Here is a 26611-nt window from a genome sequence, read left to right on the forward strand (position 1 = left end):
CAGGCATGCGAGAGTCTAGATTATAAATGATGAGACAGGACAATACAAACAATGTTTTCAGATGCAAATTGCAATATAAATTTCTCCCATGATGCACAGGGTCAGGAGGCAGCTCTATTGTGTTCTTAACCAAAACATTGTGGGAAGACGCTGGGAGGTCCCCGAGAGGAAAAGAATGGGGCAATGACATGAGGACGAAGCGCATTAATATGCAAATTGGATACACCATGCGCTCCACAGACTCAACTACAGATATTCCACAGCATGTAGACTAGTGTACCCCTGCCTGTGACTCCAGGTTACGTCTGCTGGGAAGATCATGATGGGAATTGTGGTTTTGCTACATCTGGAGACTGGTTAATATATCTACTACACTCCCATACCGTGCTTGCAGCTGCCTTTGTTATCTTCAGAAAGCAGAAACAAGGACTTTTTCCAATAGGAATGTGGTTTTAAAAAAAAAAGGCCACATTAACACAAAAAAATAAAAACTGAAAAACAATGAAAGAACAGAAAAAAGAAATAAGATATATCATTTAATATATCAATCCCCTATTCTCTATGCACTCGCAATCTATTTAGACTGGTCTCCATGACAAAAGCGGTTGTACGAGATTAGAATATATATTGTGTGTATACCGTATATGTACAGTATGTAATATACATACACACATATACAAAAATAAACACACACACACACTCACGTCAAAAAGTGTTGGTACCCTTGAAATTGTTCCAGAAAATGAGGCATTTCTCCCAGAAAACTATTGCAATTACACGTTTTGTTATACACCTGTTTATTTCCTTTGTGTGTATTAGAACACAAAAAAAGAGGAAAAAAAGGCAAATTGGACATAATTTCACACAAAAGCCCAAAAATGGGCAGCACAATTGTTGACACCCTCAACTTAATATTGGGTATACCCTTTGGAATAAATAACTTCAAACGCTTCCTATAATCATCAAAAAGCTTCTTACACCTCTCAACTGGAATTTTGGATCACTCTTCTTTTGCAAACTGCTCCAGGTCTGTCATATTTGAAGGGTGCCTTCTCCCAACAGCAATTTTAAGATCTCTCCACAGGTGTTCAATGGGATTTAGATCAGGATACATTGCTGGCCACTTCAGAACTCTCAAGCACTTTTTTTTCCATCCGTTTCTGGGTGCTTCTTGAAGTATGTTTAGGGTCATTGTCCTGATGAATGATCCATGACCTAGGATGCAAACCCAGCTTTCTGACTACATTGCAACACAAAATCCTTTGGTAACCTTCAGATTTCATGATACCTTGACAATACTCAGGGAACACAGGACCAGGACCAGAGGAAGCAAAACAACCCCAAAACATCTTTGAATCTCCATCATATCTGACGGACAGTACTGTGTTCTTTTCTCTGTAGGCCTCATTCCAGTAGAATGATGTACTTTACCAAAAAGCTTCATCTTGGTCTCATCTCTCCACAAGACGCTTTCCCAAAAGGATTTTGGCTGACCCATGTGCATTTTGGCAAACTGCATTATAGCTTTTTTATGTCTTTGTGTCAGCAGTGGGTTCCTCCTGGGTCTCCAGCCATAGTGTTTCATTTCATTTAAATGTCAACAGATAGTTCGTGCTGACACTGATGCACCTTGAGGTTGCAGGAAAGCTTGAATTTCTTGGAACTTGATTGGGGCCGCTTATCCACCATCCGGACTATTCTGTGTTGCAGACTTTCATCATTTTTTCTCTGGCGTCCACTTCCAGGGAGATTGGCTACAGTCCCATGGGTTGTACACTTTTTGATTATGTTGCGCACCATGGACAAAGGAACATCAAGACCACTTGAGATGGACTTGCAACCTTGAGATTGATGATGGCTTTCAACAATTTTTGTTCTTATGACCTCAGAGTTTTCTTTTCCTCTTTCTGTTCTCCATGCTTAGTGTGGCACACACAGACACACAATGCAAAGATTTAAAGCAAAGATTGAGTCAACTTCTCCCCTTTTTATCTGGTTTCAGGTGTGATTTTCATATTGCCCACACCTGTTACTTGCCACAAGTCTGCTTGAACGAGCATCACATGCTTGAAACAAAATTGTTTACCCACAATTTTGGCAAGGTGCCAACCAATTTGGGGGGGGGGGGGGTTATGTGAAATTATGTCCAATTTGCCTTTTTTGCTCAGTTTTTTGGGTGTTGTTCCAATACACACAAATTAAATAAACATGTGTATAACAAAAAATGTGTGATTGCAATACGTAATCTTGTGGAACAATTTCAAGGGTGCCAAAACTTTTGGACGTTTGGCATGTGTGTGGTGTATATATATTTATATACACACACACATACATATACACAAACACATACAATTCTTTAATTTGGGTAACATTTAGGAGACTATGAATCAAAGTTATTCTTTCAAGTCTGGAGCTTGATATGAGGGGCTGCCTCCACATTGTGATACATAACAAGTAAGGGTGTTCAGCAGTGTCTGCTATATAGTACAAGGCAGGATTGTCTCCCGCTGATCAGGGCAGCTGCTGCTATCTGCCATGTGTCATTAGCATGATGGCCATGTTTACCAGGCTGGGTGAAGAGGGTGCGAGTCCTGGAGGGCTGGAATGAAGTACTGCGCTGAGATAAACAATGTGAGCCAGTGATGATGGACAGATGCATGGCAGAAACCTCTGCTTCCATCTGTAGTAATATCCGAGGATTCAGCTTATTCATGACCTCATTTTATAAGTGGCACAGATAGTAGGGATCGCAGGCATCAATACATTTCTTGATGTCTTCATCTGAGCAGCAATGTATAACATTGGCCTGGCCAAACATACGCACACGTACCACAGACTAAACATACACACACGTCTGACATACAACAATGACCAAAGATACACATCTCACACTGAATATACATACATACCACACATAATAATGGCCAAACATACATCCATATACAACACGACCCAAACATACACATAAAACACTGAAAACACATACACACACTGTATACACCACAACAACTAAACATAAAACACTGAATATACGTAGTTCTGCTTCTGTCAAAAGGCGAGATGAGCATCTCGCCTCAGGTGGTGGTCTGAGGCGTCTCTCAGGGGACAGCAAAGTGCAGTTCCCCGAGATCGCATCCTAAAAACTCAGCCTCGGTAACATTAAAGGGAAAAAAAAATTAAACAAAAATGTTTTTTCAACAATTGATTTATTTTTCCTAAATTAAAACATTAAATACAAACTTATTTGTTTTTAATGAAGCAAAATATGAAAAATATGGTTTGGTATTTGCACTATTAAACACTAGGGGGAGCAGCTGCTGGAATTTGCCATGAAAACCTAGTGTACAACGGGCTCACATTACGACTGTTGTAAATGTGGGCGGGGTCTGACCACGTGTGTGTGATGTCACTCCTCCCCTTCTGGGTGTCTGCAAAATGATAAGAAAGGATGACATTTAGGATCACAGTGCGGATCCATTTTGTTGGTGACTGCCAGTGAAACCTAGTACAGTTGGTTGGCAGCACTGATTCTTTTAAGTTGGTGCTGCTCGCCGTATCATAAGCTGGGGTAAGATACATGAACTGTATCACGTGTGCTATTAGATACGCTTTGAGTAATACATGCTGGGATTAGATACAGGGCTAAGTGTAGTGCATGACATGATGGAATTAGATATTAAGCTCAGCGGAGTTTATCACACAGGGTGGGATTAGATACACAGTATCTAATGTATGCAAGGTGTGACCCCGCTCCATTTACTGCATTATTACAACCATAGAAGTAGACAGAGCCATAGGGGTGCACGCATGTGGGGGTGCACGCATCACAGAAGCAAAGCGTCACGAAGATAAGCGTCGGGATACAGCAGTTATTACATGGCACAGAACTAAAATCCATCTTCTCTCTTCATACAGGTAAAAATTCCCTCTGCTTGCTGTCTTCTGCAACATATTCAAATGGTACAACTTCCCACCTCTGATTGCTGTCTCATCTGCTGCAATAGACTCTAATGGTAAAAATTCCCTCTGCTTGCTGTCTTCTGCAACATATTCAAATGGTACAACTTCCCACCTCTGATTGCTGTCTCATCTGCTGCAATAGACTCTAATGGTAAAAATTCCCTCTGCTTGCTGTCTTCTGCAACATATTCAAATGGTACAACTTCCCACCTCTGATTGCTGTCTCATCTGCTGCAATAGACTCTAATGGTAAAAATTCCCTCTGCTTGCTGTCTGCTGTGTCATCTGCTGCTTTACCATCTAGAAACATAGTTTAATGTGTCTGCTAATTCTTTGTTATAAATCATTTGGTGCATTGTACTTAAAACTCACTGTTGCATTTCCATGACTGGGATCAGTGTAGATCTTATCTGGTGGAGGTGTTAAAATAGATGTTGCCAGGCTGAATGTCTTTGATCATCCCAAAAAAAAAAAAAAAAAAACCCTGGTGTGCTGACCCCAGCTGCCAAATTATCCTCAACCAGTTCCCACAATCCATCTCTTCAGACCCTGCAGTCTGGACTATAAATTTAGAACCATCCATAGGGGTGCACGCATGTGGGGGTGCACGCATCACAGAAGCAAAGCGTCACGAAGATAAGCGCCGTGATACAGCAGTTATTACATGGCAGTTAGTAAGGGCTGGAGTCAGGTAACCCTCACTCTGCTCTCCCTTTTAACCATTTGCTTTATTCCTATCCTCCTATGTTCTCTTGCAATCCACTTTCACCGACCAATCCCCCCTCCATCACGACTCATATACATCAGCTCCTCTCTCTTTGCTTCTCCCATGTACAGCTCCCATGCACTTCTCACCTTCTTAAAAAGCCTCAGCCCATCTTGCCCAAACACACTGCACATAAAATCTTCAAACAATTCCAAAAACTACTTGCTCTTTATCTTCCTGCTCCTACTGATTTCAGGGGACATCTCCCCCAACCCCGGTCCACCATCCCCCAACCTCAACCCCTACCCTACCTCACATCGAAACCTTAATAATCTTACTAATATCACTTGCACTCCTTCATCTCCTTCTTTCAATTGTGCCCTTTGGAATCCACGGTCTGTATGCAACAAGCTTCCTTTCCTACACAATTACTTTCTGAAAAACTCTCTGAATTTGTTGGCCCTCACGGAAACCTGGATTCAGGATTCTGACACTGTCTCTCCTGCTGCCATTTCCCATGGTGGCTTACAATTCTCCCATTCCCCGAGACCGACAAATAGACCTGGTGGTGGAGTCGGCATACTCCTGTCCCCACAATGCACTTTCCAGGTCATCCCCTCAGTTCCATCACTCTCATTCCCTTCTTTTGAAGTCCACACCATCAGGCTCTTTCGTCCCCTCTCCCTCAGAGTAGCGGTCATATACCGGCCCCCAGGCTCACCCACCCACTTCCTGGACCATTTCTCTGCCTGGCTGCCGCACTTCATGTCCTCAGAACTACCAACCCTTATCCTGGGAGACTTCAACATCCCCATTAACAGCCCCACTTCAACATCTGCATCCCAGCTTCTATCACTAACCACTTCTCTAGGCTTCTCTCAGCTCTCAACCTCTGAAACACACAAAGACGGTAACACCCTGGACCTGGTTTTCGCCCGGCTCTGCTCAATCTCCTACCTAGATAACTCACCGCTTCCCCTCTCTGACCACAACATTCTCTCCTTTACACTCACAAATCCTCGCTCACCCCAGCACCCTCCTACCTACCATTCAGTCAGAAATCTACAAGCCATTAACCCTCATACACTTTCAGACTCCCTACACTCATCATTGTCCCCAATCTCTTCTTTGTCCTGTCCTGATCTGGCTGTACATCACTTCAATGACACTCTTAGAAGCACCCTTGACCAAGTAGCTCCCCTCACCCTCAGAACCTCCAAACACAGAGTGAAACAGCCCTGGCTCACATCGCAAACCCGATTTCTCCAGCGATGCTCTAGGTGTGCTGAACGCTTATGGAGGAAAACACACACACCAGAAGACTTCATACACTTCAAATTTATGTTAAGGACATATAACTCTGCCCTTCACCTCGCCAAACAGACCTACTTCACCACCCTGATCTCCTCACTATCCAACAACCCCAAGAAACTTTTTGACACCTTTCACTCCCTCCTCAGGCCAAAAGCACAAGCCCCTATCACAGACATTTGCGCTGATGACCTGGCCTCCCACTTTATAGAGAAAATAGACAATATCCGTCAGGAAATCCGCTCCCAATCACCAAGTTCAGTGACTCCCATCCCTCCCTGCATTTCCCCTGGCTCACTCTCCACATTTGCTCCCATCACAGAAGAAGAAGTCTCCAGGCTCCTCTCCTCTTCTCGTCCAACTACATGCACAACCGACCCCATTCCCTCACATCTCCTCCAGTCTCTCTCCCCAGTCGTCACAACTCACCTAACTACAATCTTTAATCTCTCCCTCTCCTCTGGCATTTTCCCCTCCTCCTTCAAACACTCTATCATTACTCCATTACTAAAGAAACCCACCCTTGACCCATCCTGCACAAACAACTACAGACCAGTCTCCAATCTCCCCTTCATCTCTAAACTCTTGGAGCGCCTGATATACTCACGCCTTACCCGTTACCTCTCCACTCACTCCCTCCTAGACCCTTCACAGTCCGGTTTCCGCCCCCTACATTCGACAGAAACTGCACTCATCAAAGTGACCAATGACCTTCTGACAGCAAAACGTAATGGTGACCATTCTCTGCTCATTCTTCTCGACCTTTCTGCAGCTTTCGACACTGTTGACCATCCTCTCCTACTCTCTAGGCTCCAGTCACTAGGCATTAAGGACACTGCTCTTTCCTGGTTCTCCTCCTATCTTTCCGACCGCTCCTTCAGTGTTCTGTTTTCTGGCTCCACTTCATCTCCTCTTCCTCTCACTGTTGGGGTACCTCAGGGCTCAGTCCTTGGCCCCCTTCTCTTCTCTCTCTATACAGCCCCAATTGGACAGACCATCAGCAGATTTGGCTTTCAGTACCATCTTTATGCTGATGACACACAACTGTACACATCATCCCCTGACCTTACCTCCGCTGTACTACAGAACGCCACTGACTGTCTGTCTGCAGTCTCCAACATCATGTCTGCTCTCTATCTGAAACTCAACCTCTCCAAAACTGAACTTCTTCTGCTCCCACCATCTACTAACCTCCCTAAATCTGACATTTCCCTCTCTGTGGGTGGCACCATAATAACACCCCGACAGCAGGTGCGCTGTCTGGGTGTTATGTTCGACTCCGATCTCTCCTTCACCTCCCATATACAATCTCTTGCCCGCTCATGCCGCTTACACCTAAAGAACATCTCTAGAATCCGCCCTTTTCTCACCATGGAAACAACAAAAACTCTCACTGTCGCCCTGATCCACTCCCGCCTAGACTACTGTAATGCTCTATTAATTGGCCTCCCTCTCACTCGACTCTCCCCTCTCCAGTCTATCCTTAATGCAGCAGCCAGGGTTGTCCATCTGGCTAATCGTTTCTCAGACGCGTCCGCTCTTCGCCAGTCGTTACACTGGCTGCCAATTCATTACAGGGTACAATTCAAAGTACTTGTTCTCACCCACAAAGCTCTCCACAGTGCGGCACCCCCTTACATCTCCTCCCTCATTTCTGTCTATCGGCCTAACCGACCGCTGCGCTCTGCAAATGACTTTCGACTAACCTCTGCCCTAATCCGTACCTCCCACTCCCGACTCCAAGACTTCTCCCGTGCTGCGCCAATCCTCTGGAATGCTCTACCCCAAAATATTAGGACCATCCACAATTTGCATAGTTTTAGGCGCTCGCTCAAAACACATTTGTTCAGAGCGGCCTATCACATTCAGTAATCAAAGTCATGTTTGTGTGTGTGTAGCCCATTCACTATCTCCATCTAACCCCCACCCCCTGAAGATGGCTGGACCGTCATTGTAAATACATCATTGTAAATACAAACCTGTGCTTTGTATCCCCCCCACCTCATTGTAGATTGTAAGCTCCACGAGCAGGGTCGTCTTATTTCGCTTTAATTATTGTATTGTTAACGTTGTTACTTATGACTGTTGTGTTTGAAACTGTTCAACTGTAAAGCGCTGCGGAATATGTTGGCGCTATATAAAGATTATTATTATTATTATTACAGAGCGGGGTCACACATTACACCACTTCTCCCAAAGAAGTGAGCGGAGCGGGAGGGTCACATTACACCACTGCACCCATAGAAGTGGACAGAACGGGGTCACACATTAGACCACCACTCCCATAGAAGTGGACAGAACGGGGTCAAACATTACACCACTGCTCCCACAGAAGTGGACAGAATGGGGTCACACATTACACCACTGCTCCCACAGAGGTGGACGGAGCGGGGGGGGTCACATTACACCACTGATCCCATAGAAGCAGGATGTCCGGCCATCTGTTCGTGACCACAAGCTTGCATGCAGCATGCGATCAGCGTACCCTATATTTAGCGTTGGGTACGCTGGTCGTGCGCTGGTCCGATTTTGCCGGCGCTTGCGCCGAGCACACAAAAATGCAACAGTGTTTTTGTGCGCTCGGCGCAGCGCCAAAACGGCGCAAGCCCTGGCAAACTCAGACCAGCGTACCCAACGCTAAATATAGGGTACGCTGATCGCATGCAGTGTCATGCGATCAGAGGAGGAGCTGACCGGAGGAGGCGCAGCCGGGGGCGTGGCTTAGCTGCGGCCCTGCGCCTCCGAACACTAGTGTGAAACTAGCCTTAGTGTAACGGTACAATTAGATACAACTGCAATCAAGCGATTTTGATAACTGGCAAAGATTCTTTTGCAGTGCTCTGGAGGAATTTTGGTTCAATCATCTTTGCAAAATTGTTGTAATTCAGCCATATTGGAGGGTTGCATTTTGGGTGCTCGGCGCAGGGCCAAAAGGGCGCAAGCGCCGGCAAAATCAGACCAGCGCACGACCAGTGTACCCAATGCTAAGTATAGGGTACACTGATCGCATGCAGTGTGAAACTAGCCTTAGCGACGCACCAGCGATCCCGACAACGATACGACCTCACTAGTAAGCTGTCAAACAGTCAGATTTACCCAACGACACAGCAACGATCCAGCGATCTGTATAACGACCTCGGCTGTCGTTGGGACTTTGTCACACAGCAGCGATTCTGACGACTCCCGCCTGCGTCCATGATTTCTGAGTCGCTCACGAGGTCGCTTGTTGGTGTCAAAAACAGTGATGTGCGCTGGCCAGCGGGACACCAGCGATCAAAAAATGGCCCAGGACATTCGAGCACGATCAGCGACATCGCAGCGGGGGCCTGGTCACTGCTAAGTGTCACACGTAACGAGATCGCTGGTGAGGTCGCTGTTGCGTCACAAAATCGGTGACGCTTCAGCGATCTCGCTATGTGAGATGGGGCCTTAAGGGTGGCCCAACCAGTTATTAGGTTAAGGGGGCAATCACTTTCTCACAGGGCCCTGTAGGTTTGGACCTCTTTTTCCCTTAATAATAAAGACCTTCATTTATAAACTGCATTTTGTGTTTACTTGTGTTATCTTTGTATAATATTTACATTTGCTTAGGTGATCTAAAACATTTAACCCCTTAACGACAGCCGAAACGCCTTTTAACGACAGCAGTTAAGGGGCCTTATTCCTCAGCACCACTTTTTAATGGCTCTGAGAATTAAGGTTATAGCGCCCGCCAGCGTCTCAAAATCTCCAAGGTTTCGGTGGTAGCTGAGACCCCGGATAACATGATTCGGGTTGGTTTTTACTGTCCCCAGTCTTGTGATTGCCATCATTCACTAAATAACGGTGATTGCAAAATAAAAAAAAGTCTGATTTCATATTCATTTATCTCTTCTTTGATATGCATACCAGAGGAGAGAGAAACGGGGTCTCCCAAGCCCATTTTTATCACTGTTATAGATCTTATCGCAGTGATCAAAATAAAAAAAAATAGTTAATCAAACCGATTTTTGTCACCTCCTTAGTTAGGTAAAAGTACGGTAATAAAATTTAAAAAACATTTTTTATTTTTTTTCCATTCTTTGCAGTTAGGGTTGTGTTGGGGTTACGGTTGTGGTTGGAGGAAGGGGTAGGGCTGTGTTAGAATTGGGGGGTTTCCACTGTTTAGGTAAATCAGAGGGTCTCCAAACGCGACATGGCACCCACCATTGATTCCAGAATATTTTGCGTTCAAAAAGTCAAATGTTGCTCCCTCCCTTCTGAGCCCTGCCATGTGCCCAAACAGTGGCTTTCCCCCACATTGGCAAACTCTGGAGAAATTGCACAATAAATTTTGTGGTCCATTTTCTCCCATTACCCTTGTGAAAATAGAAAAAGTTTGGGTCTAAAGTAAATTTTTTGTGAAAGAAGTAAAATATGAAATTTTTCCTTTCACATTGCTTTAGTTCTCGTGTAGCATCTGAAGGGTTGATTAACTTCTTGAATGTGGTTTTCTTGAATGTGGTTTTGAGCACCTTGAGGGGTGCAGTTTTTAGAATGGTGTCACTTTTGAATATTTTCTGTCATATTGACTCTCCAAACTCACTTCAAATGTGAAGTGGTCCCTAAAAAAAATGGTTTTGTAAATTTTGTTGGAAAAATGAGAACGTCCTGACAAAAACTATTATATTTCCAAACTTGTGCTGATGTAAAGTAGACATGTGGGAAATGTTATTTATTAACTTTTTTGTGTGATAGGACTGATTTAAGGGACCAAAAATTAAGTTTGAAAATTGCAAAATTTTCAAAATTTTTGCCAAATTTCCGTTTTTTGGATAAATAAACTTAAGTCATATCGAAGAAATGTTACCAATAACATGAAAGTACAATACGTCACGAGAAAATCTCAGAATCGGTGGAATCCATTGAAGCGTTCCAATCATAAAGTGACAGTGGTCAGAATTGTAAAAATTGGCCCGGTCATTAAGGTCAAAATTCACTCGGGGTTAAAGGTGACAAACATGCAAAAGAATAGGAAATTAGGAAGGGGGCTATATACAGCTCTGGCAAAAAAATTAAGAGACCACTGCAGAATTTTCATTTAGTCTGATTTTTCTCTTTATAGGTATATTTTTGAGTAAAATGAAAACTGCTCTTTTATTCAATAAACTACTGACAACATATCTTCGAATTTCCAAGCACTAAATTTTGTATTTATTTTCAGAAAATGAAAACTGGTCAAAATAACAAAAAAATGCAGTGCTTGCAGACCTCAATAATGCTAAGAAAACAAGTTCATAATCATTTAGAAACAACAATACTAATGTTTTATCTCAGGAAGAGTTCAGAAATCAATATTTTGTGGAATAACCATGATTTTTAATCACAGCTTTAATGCGTCTTGGCATGCATTCCACCAGTCTTTCACACTGCTTTTGGGTGACCTTATGCCACTTCTGGTATAAAAATTTAAGTAGTTCTTCTTTGTTTGATGGCTTGTGACTATCCAGCTTCCTCTTGATTACATTTCAAAGCTTTTCAATGGGGTTCAGCTCTGGAGATTGGGCTGGCCATGACAGTTATTTGATGTGGTGGTCCTTCATCTACACATTGATTAACCTAGCTGTGTGGCATGGCGCATTGTCCTGCTGGAAAATCCAGTCCTCAGAGTTGGGGAACATTGCCTGAGCAGAAGAAATCATCTGTTTTTCTAGGATAACCTTGTATGTGGCTTGATTCATACGTCCTTCACAAAGTTTAACCTACCCAATTCCTGCCTTGCTGAAGCATCCCCAGATCATCACCGACCCTCCACCAAATTTCACAATGGGTGTAAGACACTGTAGCTTGTACGCCTTTTCCAGGTCTCCCCCTAACAATTAGACGACCAGGTGTTGGGCAAAACTGAAAATTAGACTCATCAGAGATTACCTTACTCCAGTCCTCTATGGTCCAATTCTTATGGTCTTTGGCAAACTTCAGCCTGGCTCTCCTTTGCTTCTCATTGATGAAAGGCTTTTCTGTAGCTTTACATGACTTTAGCCCTGCCTCTAGGAGCCTGTTACATACTGTTCTTGCCATGCACTTCACCCCAGCTGCCATTTCCCATTCCTTTTTTAGGTCACTTGAAGTCATCCAGCGGTTACTGAGTGACATTCAAATAAGATGACGGTCATCCCGGTCAGTGGAGAGTCGTTTTCGCCCTCTGCCCGTCTGTAGCTTTGTTGTCCTCAATGTCTGCTGCTTGACCTTGTTGTAATGGACTGCTGTCTTAGAAATTTTAAAGATGGAGGCAACATGACGCTCACTGTATCCCTCTGCCAGTAAAGCTACAATTGAGCCCTTCTTTTCCTCATTCAAGACTTTTCTTTTCAACTCCTTTGGCATGGTTAAAGTTTTTTTTTTTCATTCCCATTACTTTTGGGATATTACTAGCACTAGTTTGGCCTTCCAGATGTCCTATTGCAAGAGGATTGAGAACACCACAGCAGGGTTTTTTAAACTTTCCTTTGTTAAATAAGATTTGGTTCAGGTGATTACCTAATCAGAAGCACATTAACTGACACTGGAATGGAGTGGCTGTCAGACATGTAGAGAAGCTGACTTTTTATAAAACTGTGCAGTGGTCTCTTAATTTTTGCCAGAGCTGTATGTATGTATGTATGTACACATATTACATATACCGTATTTTTCGCTTTATATGATGCACCCCCAAATTTGATGAAGAAAAAGACAAAAATTTTTTTTTATGTTAAATGGAGGTGTGTCTTATAATGCCAGTGTCAGTATTTCAAATCATATATATCTCCCTCATCCTGGTATCTATATAACCTCTATCCTGGCACATGGCCCCCTTATGCTGGCACATAGCCCCCCCCATCCCATCCTGGATATGGCCCCCCCGGTCACCATTTACCCCCTGCTGGCACTCACATGGCCCCCCCCCTCTCTCTATATAGTAACATACGGTAGTTATTAAGGTTGAAGGAAGACTTTAGGTCCATCTAGTTCAACCCATATCCTATCCTAACTTGCCCTAACATGTTGATCCAGAGGAAGGCAAAAAAAAACCCATGTGGCAAACAGTAAGCTTCATATTGGGGAAAAAAATTCCTTCCCGACTCCACATACGGCAATCAGACTAGCTCCCTGGATCAACGCAATATTAAGGAAACTAGTGTATATACCCTGTAATATTATACTTTTCAAGAAAGGCATCCAGTCCCTTCTTAGATTTTAGTAGGGAATCACTCATTACAACATCATATGGCAGAGAGTTTCATAGTCTCACTGCTCTTACAGGGGGGGGGGGCCTGCTGGCACTCACATGGCCCCCCCTCTCTATATGCCCCTCTGCTGGCACGCACATGGCCCCCCCTCTGTCTAGATGCCCCCCTGCGGGCAGGCACACGGCCCCCGGTCCCAATATTCCCCCCTGCTGGAATGCACACAAACCCCGGTCCCCATCTTCCCCCCTGCTGGCATGCACACGGGCCTCCCGTCCCTATATTCCCCCCTGCTGGCATTCACACGCCCCCCCGTCCCTATATTCCCACCTGCTGGCATTCACACGCCCCCCTGTCCCTATATTCCCCCCTGCTGGCATGCACATGGGCCCCCCGTCCCTATATTCCCCCCTGCTGGCAAGCACATGATAAAATAACAAACACTTAACTCGCCTTCCGATGATGGCTCCGTGCTTCCAGCTCCCCCGTGGCTCTTCCTATGTCTGTACCGACATCTTCCTCCTGTGAGGGCGCGCTGCAGGAACTGCTCATTGAGGCACTTAATCGTAGCTTCAGGACCTTATGTCACGTGACCACAGGTCATAGTGGTCACGTGACCACAGGTCCTGAAGCTACAATCAAGAGCCTGAATGAGCAGCTCCTGTTGCGCACCCTCGCAGCAGGAGAATGTTGGCACAGACACAGGAAGTGCCACAGGGGAGCCCCAGAGCACGGAGCCATCATTGGAAGGTGAATATAGTGACGGGGCGGGGGGGTGTGTGCAGGCACATGCAATATGCACCGCTCCCCTGTCCACCAACTCAGTGCGGCTTCAGCACGGAGGTGATGGACAGCGGGTGCAGTGAATATTACATGACGCCAATGAGCAGGAGCACGTGACCACCCGCTGTCTCTGCAGCCCGCAGCCAGCCCACCCCAGCCCCCTGACATCACTCCAGAGCCGCCCCCCTCCTCTACAGCACACAGATTCAGACTAAGGCGCGCCCCCCCCACTTTCCCCCAAAATTTGGAGGAACAAAGGTGCGTCTTATAATCCGAAAAATAAGGTATACAGTGGGGAAAATAATTATTTGATCCCTTGCTGATTTTGTAAGTTTGCCCACTGACAAACACATGAACAGTCTATAATTTTAAGGGTAGGTTAATTTTAACATTGAGAGATAAAATATCAGAAATAAAATCCAGAAAAATCACATTTTATAAATTATATAAATTTATTTGCATATTGCAGAGATAAATAAGTATTTGATCCCTCTGATGAAACAAGACTTAATACTTGGTGGCAAAACCATTGTTCGCAAGCACAGCAGTCAGATGCTTTTTGTAGTTGATGATGAGGTTTGCACACATGTCAGTAGGAATTTTGGTCCACTGCTCTTTGCAGATCATCTCTAAATCATTAAGATTTTGAGGCTGTCACTTGGCAACTTGGAGCTTCATTTCCCTCCATAAGATTTCTATGGGATTAAGGTCTGGAGATTGGCTAGGCCACTTTATGACCTTAATGTGCTTCTTTTTGAGCCACTCCTTTGTTGCCTTGGCTGTATGTTTTGGGTCATTGTCTTGCTGGAAGACCCAGCCACGACCAATTTTTAATGTCCTGGCGGAGGGAAGGTCGGTTGTCACTCAGGATTTTACGGTATATGGCTCCATCCATTCTCCCATTGATGTGGTGAAGTAGTCCTGTGCCCTTAGCAGAGAAACACCCCAAAACATAATGTTTCCACCTCCATGCTTGACAATGGGGACAGTGTTCTTTGGGACATAGGCATATAATGTAAAGTGCTTCGGAATATATTAGCGCTATAGAAATAAAATTATTATTTATCTTCCTCCAAACATGGAGAGTTGAGTTAATGCCAAAGAAATCAATTTTTGTCTCCTCTGACCACAGCACCTTCTCCCAATCACTCACAGAATCATCCAGGTGTTCATTGGCAAACTTCAGACAGACCTGCACTTGTGCCTTCTTGAGCAGGGGGACCTTGCGGGCACTGCAGGATTGTAAAACTTTACGGCGTAATGTGTTACGAATGGTTTTCTTGGTGACTGTGGTCTCAGCTGCCTTGAGGTCATTAACAAGTTGCCCCCATGAAGTTTTAGGCTGATTTCTTACCTTCCTTATGATCAAGGAAACCCCACAAGGTGAGATTTTGCATGGTGCACCAGATCGATGTTGATTGACAGTCATTTCGTATTTCTTCCATTTTCTTATTATTGCACCAACAGTTGTCTCCTTCTCACCTAGCGTCTAAAGGCCCCGTCTTACTAAGCGACATACCAGCGATCCCGACACCGATATCAAGGTGTCAGGATCGCTAGTAAGTCGCTATGTGATCGCTGATGAGCTGTCACACAGACAGCTTCACCAGCGATCAGCACAGCGATGCCGAGCGCCCGGCATCGCTTGCCATCCTGTAAAAAATAGAATCAAAATAAAAAATATAGTTATTCTCACCTTCCGACGTCGCGTTCAGCCATCCTGCCTCTCTCCACGCTCCGGTCCCAGTGATCCTTTGCACGAATGACCGCGAGATGTCACGGTCTCGCGGGATAACAAAGTCTCGCGGTCATTCGTGCAAAGGATCACTGGGACCGGAGCGTGGAGAGAGGCAGGATGGCTGAACGCGACGTCGGAAGGTGAGAATAACTATATTTTTTATTTTTTTCATTTTTTTTTTACACCTGATCGCTGGTCTCCCGCTGTCACACACAGCGATGCGTGCTGGCCAGCGGGAGACCAGCGACCAAAGAAATGTCCAGAGGTTTCTTGCAGCGATCAGCGATACCGGCAGGGGGGCCACTCGCTGATCGCTGTCACACACAGCGGTCTCGCTGGTGAGATCGCTGTTGTGTCACAAAAGTTGTGACTCAGCAGCGATCTCGCTACCGAGATTGCTTAGTGAGAAGGGGCCTTAACTTATGGTTTTGCAGCCCATTCCAGCTTTGTGCAGGTCTATGATCTTGTCCCCGACATCCTTATAAAGCTCTTTGGTCTAGCCCAAGTAGTAGAGGTTATAGTCTGACTGATTAAATGAGTCTGTGGACAGGAGTCTTTTATAGCGGTGACTTTGTAAGACAGAGGTCTTTAATGCAGATAACGAGTTGATTAGGAGCGTCTAACTGGTCTGTAGGAGCCAGAACTCCTACTGATTGGTAGGGGATCAAATCCTTATTTCTTACTGCAAAATGCAAATAAATATATATAATTTATACAATGTGATTTTCTGGATTTTATTTTTGATATTCTATCTCTCAATGTTAACTTTAACCTACCCTTAAAATTATAGACTGTTCATGCATTTGTCAGTGGGCAAACTTGCAAAATCAGCAAGGGATCACTGTGTGTATATACAGGGTGGGCCATTTATATGGATACACCTAAAGAAAATGGGAATGGTTAGTGATATCAACTTCCTGCTTGTGGCACATTGGTATATGGGAGGAGGAAACTTTTCAAGATGGGTGCTGTCCATGGTGACCATTTTGAAGTTGGCCATTTTGGATCCAACTTTATTTTTTTCCAATGGGAAGAGGGTCATGTGACACATCAAACTTATTGAGAATTTCACACTAAAAACAATGGTGTGCTTGGTTTTAACGTAACTTTATTCTTTCATAAGTTATTTACAAGTTTATGACCACTTATAAAATGTGTTCAAAGTGCTGCCCATTGTGTTGGATTGTCAATGCCACCCTCTTCTCCCACTCTTGACACACTGATAGCAACACCGCAGAAGAAATGCTAGTCTAAGGGGGTCAGATTCCTTGTAGAAATGCTTGGACCTTACACCCATAATGTGCTAGTACACCATCTTGCTGGAAAAACTCAGGGAACGTGCCATCTTCAGTGCATAAAGAAGACAACACATCATCATGTAGCAATTTCATATATCCAGTGGCATTGAGGTTTCCATTGATGAAGAATGGCCCCACTATCTTTGTACCCCATATACCACACCATACTATCAATTATGGGTGTCAGGTCTGAGCATTCCTACAAGAACAGTTTCCTGGAAAGTGTATTGGTCGTCATGGGCCAGTTGAATGGCCACCAATGTCTCCCGATCTGACCCCCTTAGACTTCTATCTTTGGGGTCATCTGAAGGCAATAATCTATGCTGTGATGATATGAGATGTGCAGCATCTGAGACAACGGATACTGGAAACCTGTGCTAGCATTTCTTCTGTGGTGTTGCTATCAGTGCGTCAAGAGTGGGAGAAGAGGGTTGCATCGACAATCCAACACAATGGGCAGCACTTTGAAAACATTTTATAAGTGGTCATAAACTTGTAAATAACTCATGAAAGAATAAAGTTACGTTATCACCAACCATTCCCATTTTATTTAGGTGTATCCATATAAATGGCCCACCCTGTAGATTACACACCTATACACACACTACACAAATAATACTTGCTAAATATACACATAAACCACTGAATATACACATATACCACACCCAGAACACTGACCAGACATACAAACAACACACAGGTAGTAATGTTCACCATCACGACCGCTATCCAATGCAGCCTAGAGGGGCAGTCACACAGTTTTCCTCCACGTCACCCAGTCAGACACAGCTGTGGCCTAGTCACTGTACATGTAGCTATCTGCAGGGTGACGTATAAGACTACAGTATAATAATAGAGTCCTAATTCCCAGATAATCTCTGGGGTACACGTGGCTTAATCTCCACAGTTCGTAGCTGCATCTGAAAAGCTCTTTCTAGACTAATGATCTTAACGAGTCCGGGCAGCAGCACATCCCTGAATCGCATGGCTTCTGTGAGGACACTGTGCAGCCATTTCTATTTCCATCTGTTGCCTGTCCACGTGTCACCTGCATATGGTAGAAGGAACAGTTGTGGGATCATTCATGAAACTAAAGCAACTGCAGAGATGGCAAAAGGAGACATTAGTGGCACACCGCTAGTTCAGTCTTTTGCCAGTTCCTCCTCCTCTCATCTTCCCCTTACTGTTGGGGTCCCCCAAGGATCGGTTCTAGGCCCCCTCCTCTTCTCCTTGTACACTGCCCCTATTGGTCAAACAATCAGTAGATTTGGTTTCCAGTACCATCTCTATGCTGATGACACCCAATTATACGCTTCTTCTCCTGACATCACGCCAGCCTTTCTAGAAAACACCTGCGATTGTCTAAACGCTGTGTCTAACATCATGTCCTCACTATATCTGAAACTGAACCTGTCAAAGACTGAACTCCTGGTGTTTCCTCCCTCTACTAATGTACCTATACCCGACATTGCCATTTCTGTGTGTGGTTCCACTATTACTCCCCAGCAACAGGCCCGCTGTCTTGGGGTCATACTTGATTCCGAGCTTTCCTTTGCCCCCCACATTCGATCACTGGCTCGCTCTTGTCATCTGCACCTCAAAAACATTTCTAGAATTCGACCTTTTCTTACCTTTGACTCTGCAAAAACTCTTACTGTTTCTCTTATTCATTCTCGTCTCGACTATTGTAACTCTCTTCTAATCGGTCTCCCTCTTACCAAACTCTCCCCTCTCCAATCTGTCTTGAATGCTGCAGCCAGGATCATATTCCTCACCAATCGTTACACCGATGCCTCTACCTTGTGCCAGTCATTACACTGGCTACCCATCCACTCCAGAATTCAGTATAAACTTATTACCCTCACTCACAAAGCGCTCCATGGCTCAGCACCACCCTACATCTCCTCCCTTGTTTCAGTATACCACCCTACCCGCGCCCTCCGTTCTGCTGATGACCTGAGGTGAGCATCCTCAATAGTCAGAACCTCCCACTCCCGTCTCCAAGACTTTACACGTGCCGCGCCAATTCTTTGGAATGCACTTCCCAGGTCAATACGATTAGTCCCCAATCCCCACAATTTTAAGCGTGTCCTGAAAACGCATTTATTCAGACTGGCCTACCACCTCAACACATTAATCTAATCTATCCCTGTGTGGCAGAGCCAAAAGTTTTACCATAACCAGGTTCCCCGCATCATTCTCCCACATGCTTTATGCATCCATTAGCCCTCTATGTCTGTACTGTCACACACCTAACATTATGGCTGGTCCATACAAACAGGGCAACTGTTACCACCCACCTTTCGTGTCTACCTCTTTCCTCATAGACTGTAAGCTTGCGAGCAGGGCCCTCTTTCCTCTTGGTATTTGTTATAATCTACTGTATGTGATTATTGTTATGCTGTAATGTCTATTGTCTGTACAAATCCCCTCTGAAATGTAAAGTGCTGCGGAATATGTCGGCGCTATAAAAATAAAATTTATTATTATTATTATATTCAGTCTCATTAGGAAGTTTCATGACAATTTGTCCTGCAGCGACTCTCTACTTTTTTCCAGATGCCCTTTAGATTGACCCATTACAGTCAATGACAAACGATATGGGGTCCAAAGGGAAGAAATTATGTTTCTCAGCCACCTGATGATACCGATTGGCAGGGTTCTAAACAGTCATCGGTATTACTTGTACATTACGGAATTGCACGATGAGCAATTTATGAGCAGTTGCCGGCCATGCAGCATTCCAGACCCAAAGCTCCAGTGCCATCAACTGCCTTATGGTCTGGCAGGGTTCACATTGGTTGGACCCCCACTGAGCAGGCATTAGTGTTATGCTCCTTCACAGACAATTGCTTATATTACAATTCCCTGGTATGCTATATGGAGTGAATACAGCTCTGGTGGTAATCTAATGGGGACATTTTAGGCAATTGCTATTAATGCAATTCCATAATATGGACTTTCCCTTGGATATGTGACAGTACTTACAGGGTTGAGGTCCAGATTACACAACTGAATTGGGTAGTAGGATAGGAAATATGTCCAGTTCAATAAGAAGTGATTTTACTACAGCTTTCGCTGACTGCACTTGTAGGGAGGTTACCATTGTCGACCCCTTTCTCTGAATCTCGCTTCTTACTCACAAGCTTTCAAGTAGTTCATTATTTTGGAGCTGGTTAGGGCAAATCCCCTGCAATAATGAGATGCAAGACAAGTGCAGGCGAGTAAGGGGCCTGTAAGGAAGGATCCCACCATCCCTGGCTTCTTGCCTGGTGGCTACACAAACTTTTGTCAAGTAGAATGTGAGGGGTGAGATCTGAGAACTAGCCCTATTCCCTCCTCTCTCCTTTGGTCGCCCTCCATTGATTATGTGCTGCCGGTCACATCCACAGCCCATAACCGGTGAGGCAGGAGCAGGAAATCCCGGCTGTCACTCAGGAATCCAGACAAACATCTCAGCACAATGGGTGCAGTGCAAACAGGCACATAGGCTGCAGTGGCCCCCTATATGGCAGAACCTGGAGGGTCTACAGGTCCAGAGGGCACCGTGAGTGATGCCGTGTGGTCGCTCTGCAAGCTCAGGTGCTCATCAACATAATAGGTGGCAATCAAAAATGTAGCAACTCGACTGGTGCTTGAAGGACCTTTCACATGGGCCGATGCAGATAGAATGGGGTTTGAACGATTGCTAATATGATTGTTGGGTCCCCATATAGTTTTTCTGTTGTCTGCAGCATATCCTTGCGAGTTGTGCTGCAGATAATGTGATTTTTATACCTCACAAATAATCCAATCAGCTGACATGCCATGTCGGTGGCATGTTGACATCAACCAATGGTCGGAAACCAGGGTTGTTACATACAGTGCGGTATCTGCAATGGAGGAAAAACATCCACTTGTTATGGGGCCCATGAGAGAAGCTCACTTTACTGTCCAACCAAGACTTTCGAGCCAACCTCTTCTGTGACTGCACCTACATGCCATGACCCCACATGAAACTCCAAACATGCCCGCCAAAAGATCCTACATTTTCAAGATGACAATTTGGACTTTTGCATTGTAAACTTAGAAACCAGGGCATCCATATTATGAACCCTTGAATTGTACCAGATGTGCCACCTTGTCCTGTCCTACCCCGAGCTAAATATGTCCCTCCATTCCCATTCCAGCACGATCTCACGCTTCAGGGAGTTGTCTAGCTAGAATGTGCCCCTATGTGCTAAGTAATGGCTGTTCCGTGCAGGAACTTGGTCTGGTCATACAACATCTCCTGGGCAGAGAAGGAAGCAAATGAGTATACAGACAGGACAGCCTGGGATTAGTTATTTCGCTCTCTCTTTTTCTCGCTTTCTTTCTTGTAAAAACATTGCTTAAAAACAGGCAGTGAATGATTTGCCTCTCAAAAAGAATAATTGGCGATCCCATGGTCTGTATACTCTTTTGCCCAAGAGCTGTGGTATGATGTGATATGATCAGACCATGTCCCTCCATGGTCAGACACAGCCATTACGCAGTACATGGGGGCACATTTATATCTCTGCACAGGAACAATTTTTTTTTTTTTTTATATAACATATCCAATTGTGGAAATTATTTTTCTTCCAAGATCTAGTAATTAAAATGTACTTTGTGGAAAAGTCCCTTTTGGGGTCCAGTGGGTGTTCCTAATCAATGATCGACATCCTTCACAGATGGCTGACAGTCATTGATTAGTACCACCCACTGGACTCCTAAAACCAGAATCAGCAGGGATCTATACCAATAGATCACGAGTTATACTAAACCATTCCATATACATTTCCCCCAGCTCGCACTCCAGTATAACATGTCGCCTCGTCAGATTGGAGGCCTTGTATGTGTAGCCTTTCTCCAGTCAAAAATAATAAAAAACAAAAATCTTAAAAAGGGTTGTTTCATCATCTGATCATGTGACATTCAGGTCCAGTAAAACATGAACAGGAACGGGTCTGCCAGAGAGGTCACTCATAGATGAAGGAACCCATTGGGGGACCCTCTGTTATAATGTCCGTATACCTTAATAGAACTCTTGTATTTTTCTCAAAAGAAAGTTAAAAGAACTGATCTGTGTCTCACCTTAAAGGGACTGTAAAAGGTCTCACCGTAAAGCGACATTCTGTGCTGTCTGTAAAAAAATTAACATTACCGGGGCCGCTCCTCCCGATGTTATGTGTGCACAGGGTAAAGTACCACCAGTTGTGTGTTCAAACAGGTAGGAACCACACTTTGCAGTGATAAATTGCTGGAAGGCGATACTTTTCAAGATGCTTATTTCAATCCTGCTCCTCTAATAAGCCATTATTTTGTTTTCCCTACCTTTCTTCAAAGAGCCATAACTTTTTTCTTTATAATTTTTTTCAGCAACGCAACTGGGCTACTTTTAGGCAAAACGAGTTGTAGCTAATTGACACCATTCAAGTTTCCATGTAATGTAAATAACTAACATGTAATTATATTAAGTTTTACCTTTTCCGCATTTGTGTGGCAAGAATGACCTGGCAATATGACTTTATATGTTATATGCCATTTTCTGCCTTTAGAGTGATGTGAGGCCTTGCTTTTGAGTGTCGGGAGGACGTTTATATTGATACCATTGTGTGGAACATTCGACGCTTTGTTTGCCTTTTATTTCATTTTATGTCTTAATTACAGAAACTAAGTTTTAGCGTTTTAGTTTCTTTTAAACTTTTAAATACGTTTAGATTTTGATATGTTGCGCTGTTATCTATTCGATGGTACCAAGTGTATCTATTTTTTATTTCTTTGTCTGAACTTTAAAGAGAGGATTGATTCAAACTTTAATACATTTTTCTATTTTTGTTTATTTTCTGTCTCTGGAATCGGAATCTGCGATCGTTGGATCATGTGTGCTATATACTGTAATACTACTATATTGTAGTTTATAGTGAAATTGACTGGTCTCCTATGAAGCGCAGCCATGGGCTGGACTTCCAATAAGGACCGAGATGGCAGCAAACGGGACTATAGGGGAAAAGATGGAAAGGTGATGCAGGGTCCCCCCTCTCGAGAAAATAAGGAGATGTATTGAAGTATTGTCAAGCACCAGACTGTCCTTTTATCACAAGGTAATCAGTGACCCCATTTTGCTCTTGCTGGGCGTCCACTCTCCTAGGGGACTGTGAGAAAACTTTAAGTTATCACTTAGCATTCCTAAACTTCTTAAACGGTTGGGGCAAAATTAAAACTTATCAGCTATCCATAGTGTGGGGGTTTGACCACAAAAGACCCCAAGTGAATGAGGTTCCCAGTGTCCTTTGTGTGGATAGAGCACAGGACTGATGGACGTAGCCGAGAACAGTGACAGTCACTAGGAATGCATAGAAGCAATGTGCATGTGGAAGTCTTGAGCTCCAGTAACACGAAGGGCATTGGAACCATTGATCTCATTATCCAAGAGGGTCCCAGCGATCAGAACATTAGGATAGCTTTAAAATGTTAACTTTGGGACAATCCTTTTAATGTGCACAATTCTGGGAATACTGGATTAGACCCTCTTATGTAGGAGTTATAATGGTGGCCATGATGGCGGTCACCCTATAGCTTGACAGCAGAGTGCCTCGGTGACATTTTAACAGAGCTGAATTTGCTGAGCAGAATACCAAGGATACTCCGGTGGGCGGCAGAAAGCTCGGACATAATAACGGCTCTTATCCTGCCGAAGACCACCCCATTTAGAGCAGCTCTTAAAGCAAACCAATGCCATGAGTCCCATAACATGTAGATGTAATGAAAACATATGGAAACCAGGACTGCAGCCATCAATATTCCATGTTATGTCGCCACTTCATATCTAATCTGGTATTCACCTTCCCATGTACCCAGAGCTCACACCCCATGTCTCTGCTGACAACAAGTACAAAGTTCACTCATCTGAGGGGCCGCCTGCAACACCTCTCTATAGTGATAAGGATCAAGGAGTGTGCCATAAGCTCTCACTGACTGTAAACACCTGGCCATCCCATCCCCCACAGCAGCCATTCCTCTAACTGGGACAGAACACATGAAGACTTTAGTGATGGTCATCAGATCACGTATTATACACCTATAGGATATTTGCGGTATGTATACGCAGGATGATTGACTACTAGTGACCAATTGTGTACATGGGACCCGCGTTCCTTAAAGAGGTAGTCTTATCCTTCAATTATTTATAGCTTATATTCAGGGTGTATGATAGATGTGGATCCCACCTCTGGGACCTGCACTTATCTCCAGAAAGGGGGTCCCCCAACTTCCGTACAGTCTATTGCTCCGCCAGCCCATGCAAGAGAACATGTGCATGGTTCTATCCAATCACTTAGAATGTTTCCTCAAGTCCAAGTTTCTCGGCTTGTAATTTCTTTCCCAGCTGCAGGTCTTCTTGCCCAAACTCAACAGCCTAATATCTATGCCAATGACACTATTGTGTTTGGGTCAAGAGACCCGCAGCCGGTCCGAAAATCACAATCTGTACATGGAGCATGAAACGCGGATGTGTTCACTCCCTTCCATGAGAGCTAAGGAAACAGTGTCCTTCAAGGCTCTGGAGTCGAGGTCAGCTTCAGGGCCAGAGCTGGAGTCAAAGGGTGGAAAAACAGAGGTTTGAGATGATAAAATTGTCTTATCGGCTGCCTAGCCTTGGTATCTGTAACTTCTACAAAAGGTGGGAGTACCCTCTGGGGGTTTAGGTGGCTGTCGGGGGGAGAATAGAGCCCCACCAGCCCATGGGTTGTGCTTCATATTGCAGCTCAGTTCCATTTCACTGCATGTAATATACCAGACATGACCATGGACAAGAAGGTGCCGTTTAAGAAAAAAAGCTCCTTCTTTACCAATCCTTGAAGTGGGCTTTACACTTGGCATTTTCCTCAGGAGCTTAAGACCTTGCAGTCACCCCCAAACAGGTACCGGGGCACTGGGCAACTGCAGGATTTAGACATTAATTTGAGGTCATTTATGCAGTAAAGGGGATGCCTAGTCTTGTCAACCTCATCTCATACTGCAGAACTCCCCGTGTCAGGCCTCAGATGCCCTGTGATCAGCTGTGAGTGGAAATTCTGTGCCAGTGGTTTTGGGTACTGCAATAGAAGGGTACCGTAATACAGTTCAAATGGTTGGAAAGGATTCACAAAATTGGTCTGTTTATTTCCAAGAAACAGCGCCACTCTTGGCTATGGGATGTGTCTGGTATTTCAACTCAGTCCCGGTAAACTAAATACTGCTACAGACAGGAAAGGAGCTTCTTGTAGGAAAACCCATAACCCAGTAGCTTAGGATTGGGGGGTGGCACGGTGAGGTTGCCCTAGGTGCAAAAAATACCAGTAGCAGTGATGTTACAAGTTCTGTAGACCCCTAAACCAATTCACCTCATCTCCAGGATAGTGCCAATGACTGGATTAGCAGCAGAATGATGGGGTAGAGCAGTGAGCATAGGGCCATGTAGGTAGAGAAGCCGGCCCGGCCCTCGCCAGACTAGTCTCAACTCTCCCTATAGTCTCTGCTTTTCAAATTATGCTTCTCTAAAATGCATGAGTGCTTCAGAGAAAAGCCTACCAGTCCTCAATCGTGCAGTCGGTTCTGATTCATGCTGCCTTTGGTCTAGGCAGCAAGAATAAAGTAATAGGTTCCTTTTTAGGGGCCATTACTATAGTCCAAAGTAGGCAGTATTTGTTTTAAGGGGGCAATACATGCCATGTCTTGTGCACTTGCAACCCATGCTACACCACTAACCTCACTTAAAGGGGTGGTCCACTATTCGGACAACCCCTTCTCAAATGCTATATTACCCCAAAGTAAAATAAAAATATACTCACCACCTTTAAGGAGGATCAGATGTTTGTGCATCTGGAGAAAATACCTTGATAAGGGAACAGTGCCAACCTGAGCAGTCAGCACCACCCAACTACTTTGTAATGGGCCACCCTAGCAGCTGCCCCACTGGCACGTACTCCCGGGTAGGTTCTTGGCATTGGTTGTATTTTCTCAATGTGCTTAAGTGGATTTATTCCCCTTCCCAAAACGATACCGAACCTCTATGAAATTGGCCTCGGTGTATGCAGTACACAAAGAGGTAACTTACGGAAATATTTCAGGGTTTCCTCTATCTGCTCAGGGGTGAGGCGCAGCGGTAACTCTGCCGGGAGCACAGGGGTCTGCAGCCAGTCATCGTGCTCGTAGCCAAACATGGTGTCGGCGCGGAGGGTGTAGTGTGGGAGCTGCTCCTGCAGCAGGCTGATGATCTCCACCTCCGGGACATCCCCGCTGGTGCAAACATCTGGAGAGGGAAAAAGGAAAATCCATTAGAAGACGTCACTCTAATCATTCTCACCCAATAACTGATTCATTTATGGCTTTCAAGATCTCAGCTTGCTGCTGCTGAATGGAAACCAGATGCCCTCTGCCTGGTGATGTAATGAGGGATCGTCATGTGACTTGGATACAGTTTCAGTCTCTAGATGTAATTAAAGGTGTATTCAATTCACTGGCAGCAAACAGAGATATTGAATCTAATGAGGAACCGATGCCTAAAGTAATGCAGAAAACTTTTTTTTTCCGTGTTAAATTAGGTTTACAGTAAAGATTATTGGAAACATTTCACATAATAGAAGCAATA

General features: G+C 44.5%; 1 protein-coding gene across 3 annotated transcripts in view; it reads right to left on the reverse strand.

The window, feature by feature from the left end:
- The window catches only part of LOC141086555 (trafficking kinesin-binding protein 1-like), a 73597-nt gene that overhangs the window by 25951 nt on the left and 21035 nt on the right, over positions 1 to 26611 (reverse strand). For all 3 annotated transcript variants that reach the window (XM_073572697.1, XM_073572701.1, XM_073572700.1), the window contains exon 3: positions 26078 to 26272. In XM_073572697.1, coding sequence (XP_073428798.1) covers positions 26078 to 26272 — 195 coding nt within the window. The remainder of the gene's footprint in view (positions 1 to 26077; positions 26273 to 26611) is intronic.

This window comes from Dendrobates tinctorius, unplaced genomic scaffold, assembly GCF_039654945.1.
Source record: "Dendrobates tinctorius isolate UK_male_01 unplaced genomic scaffold, ASM3965494v1 ptg000032l, whole genome shotgun sequence".
NCBI lineage: Eukaryota > Metazoa > Chordata > Amphibia > Anura > Dendrobatidae > Dendrobates > Dendrobates tinctorius.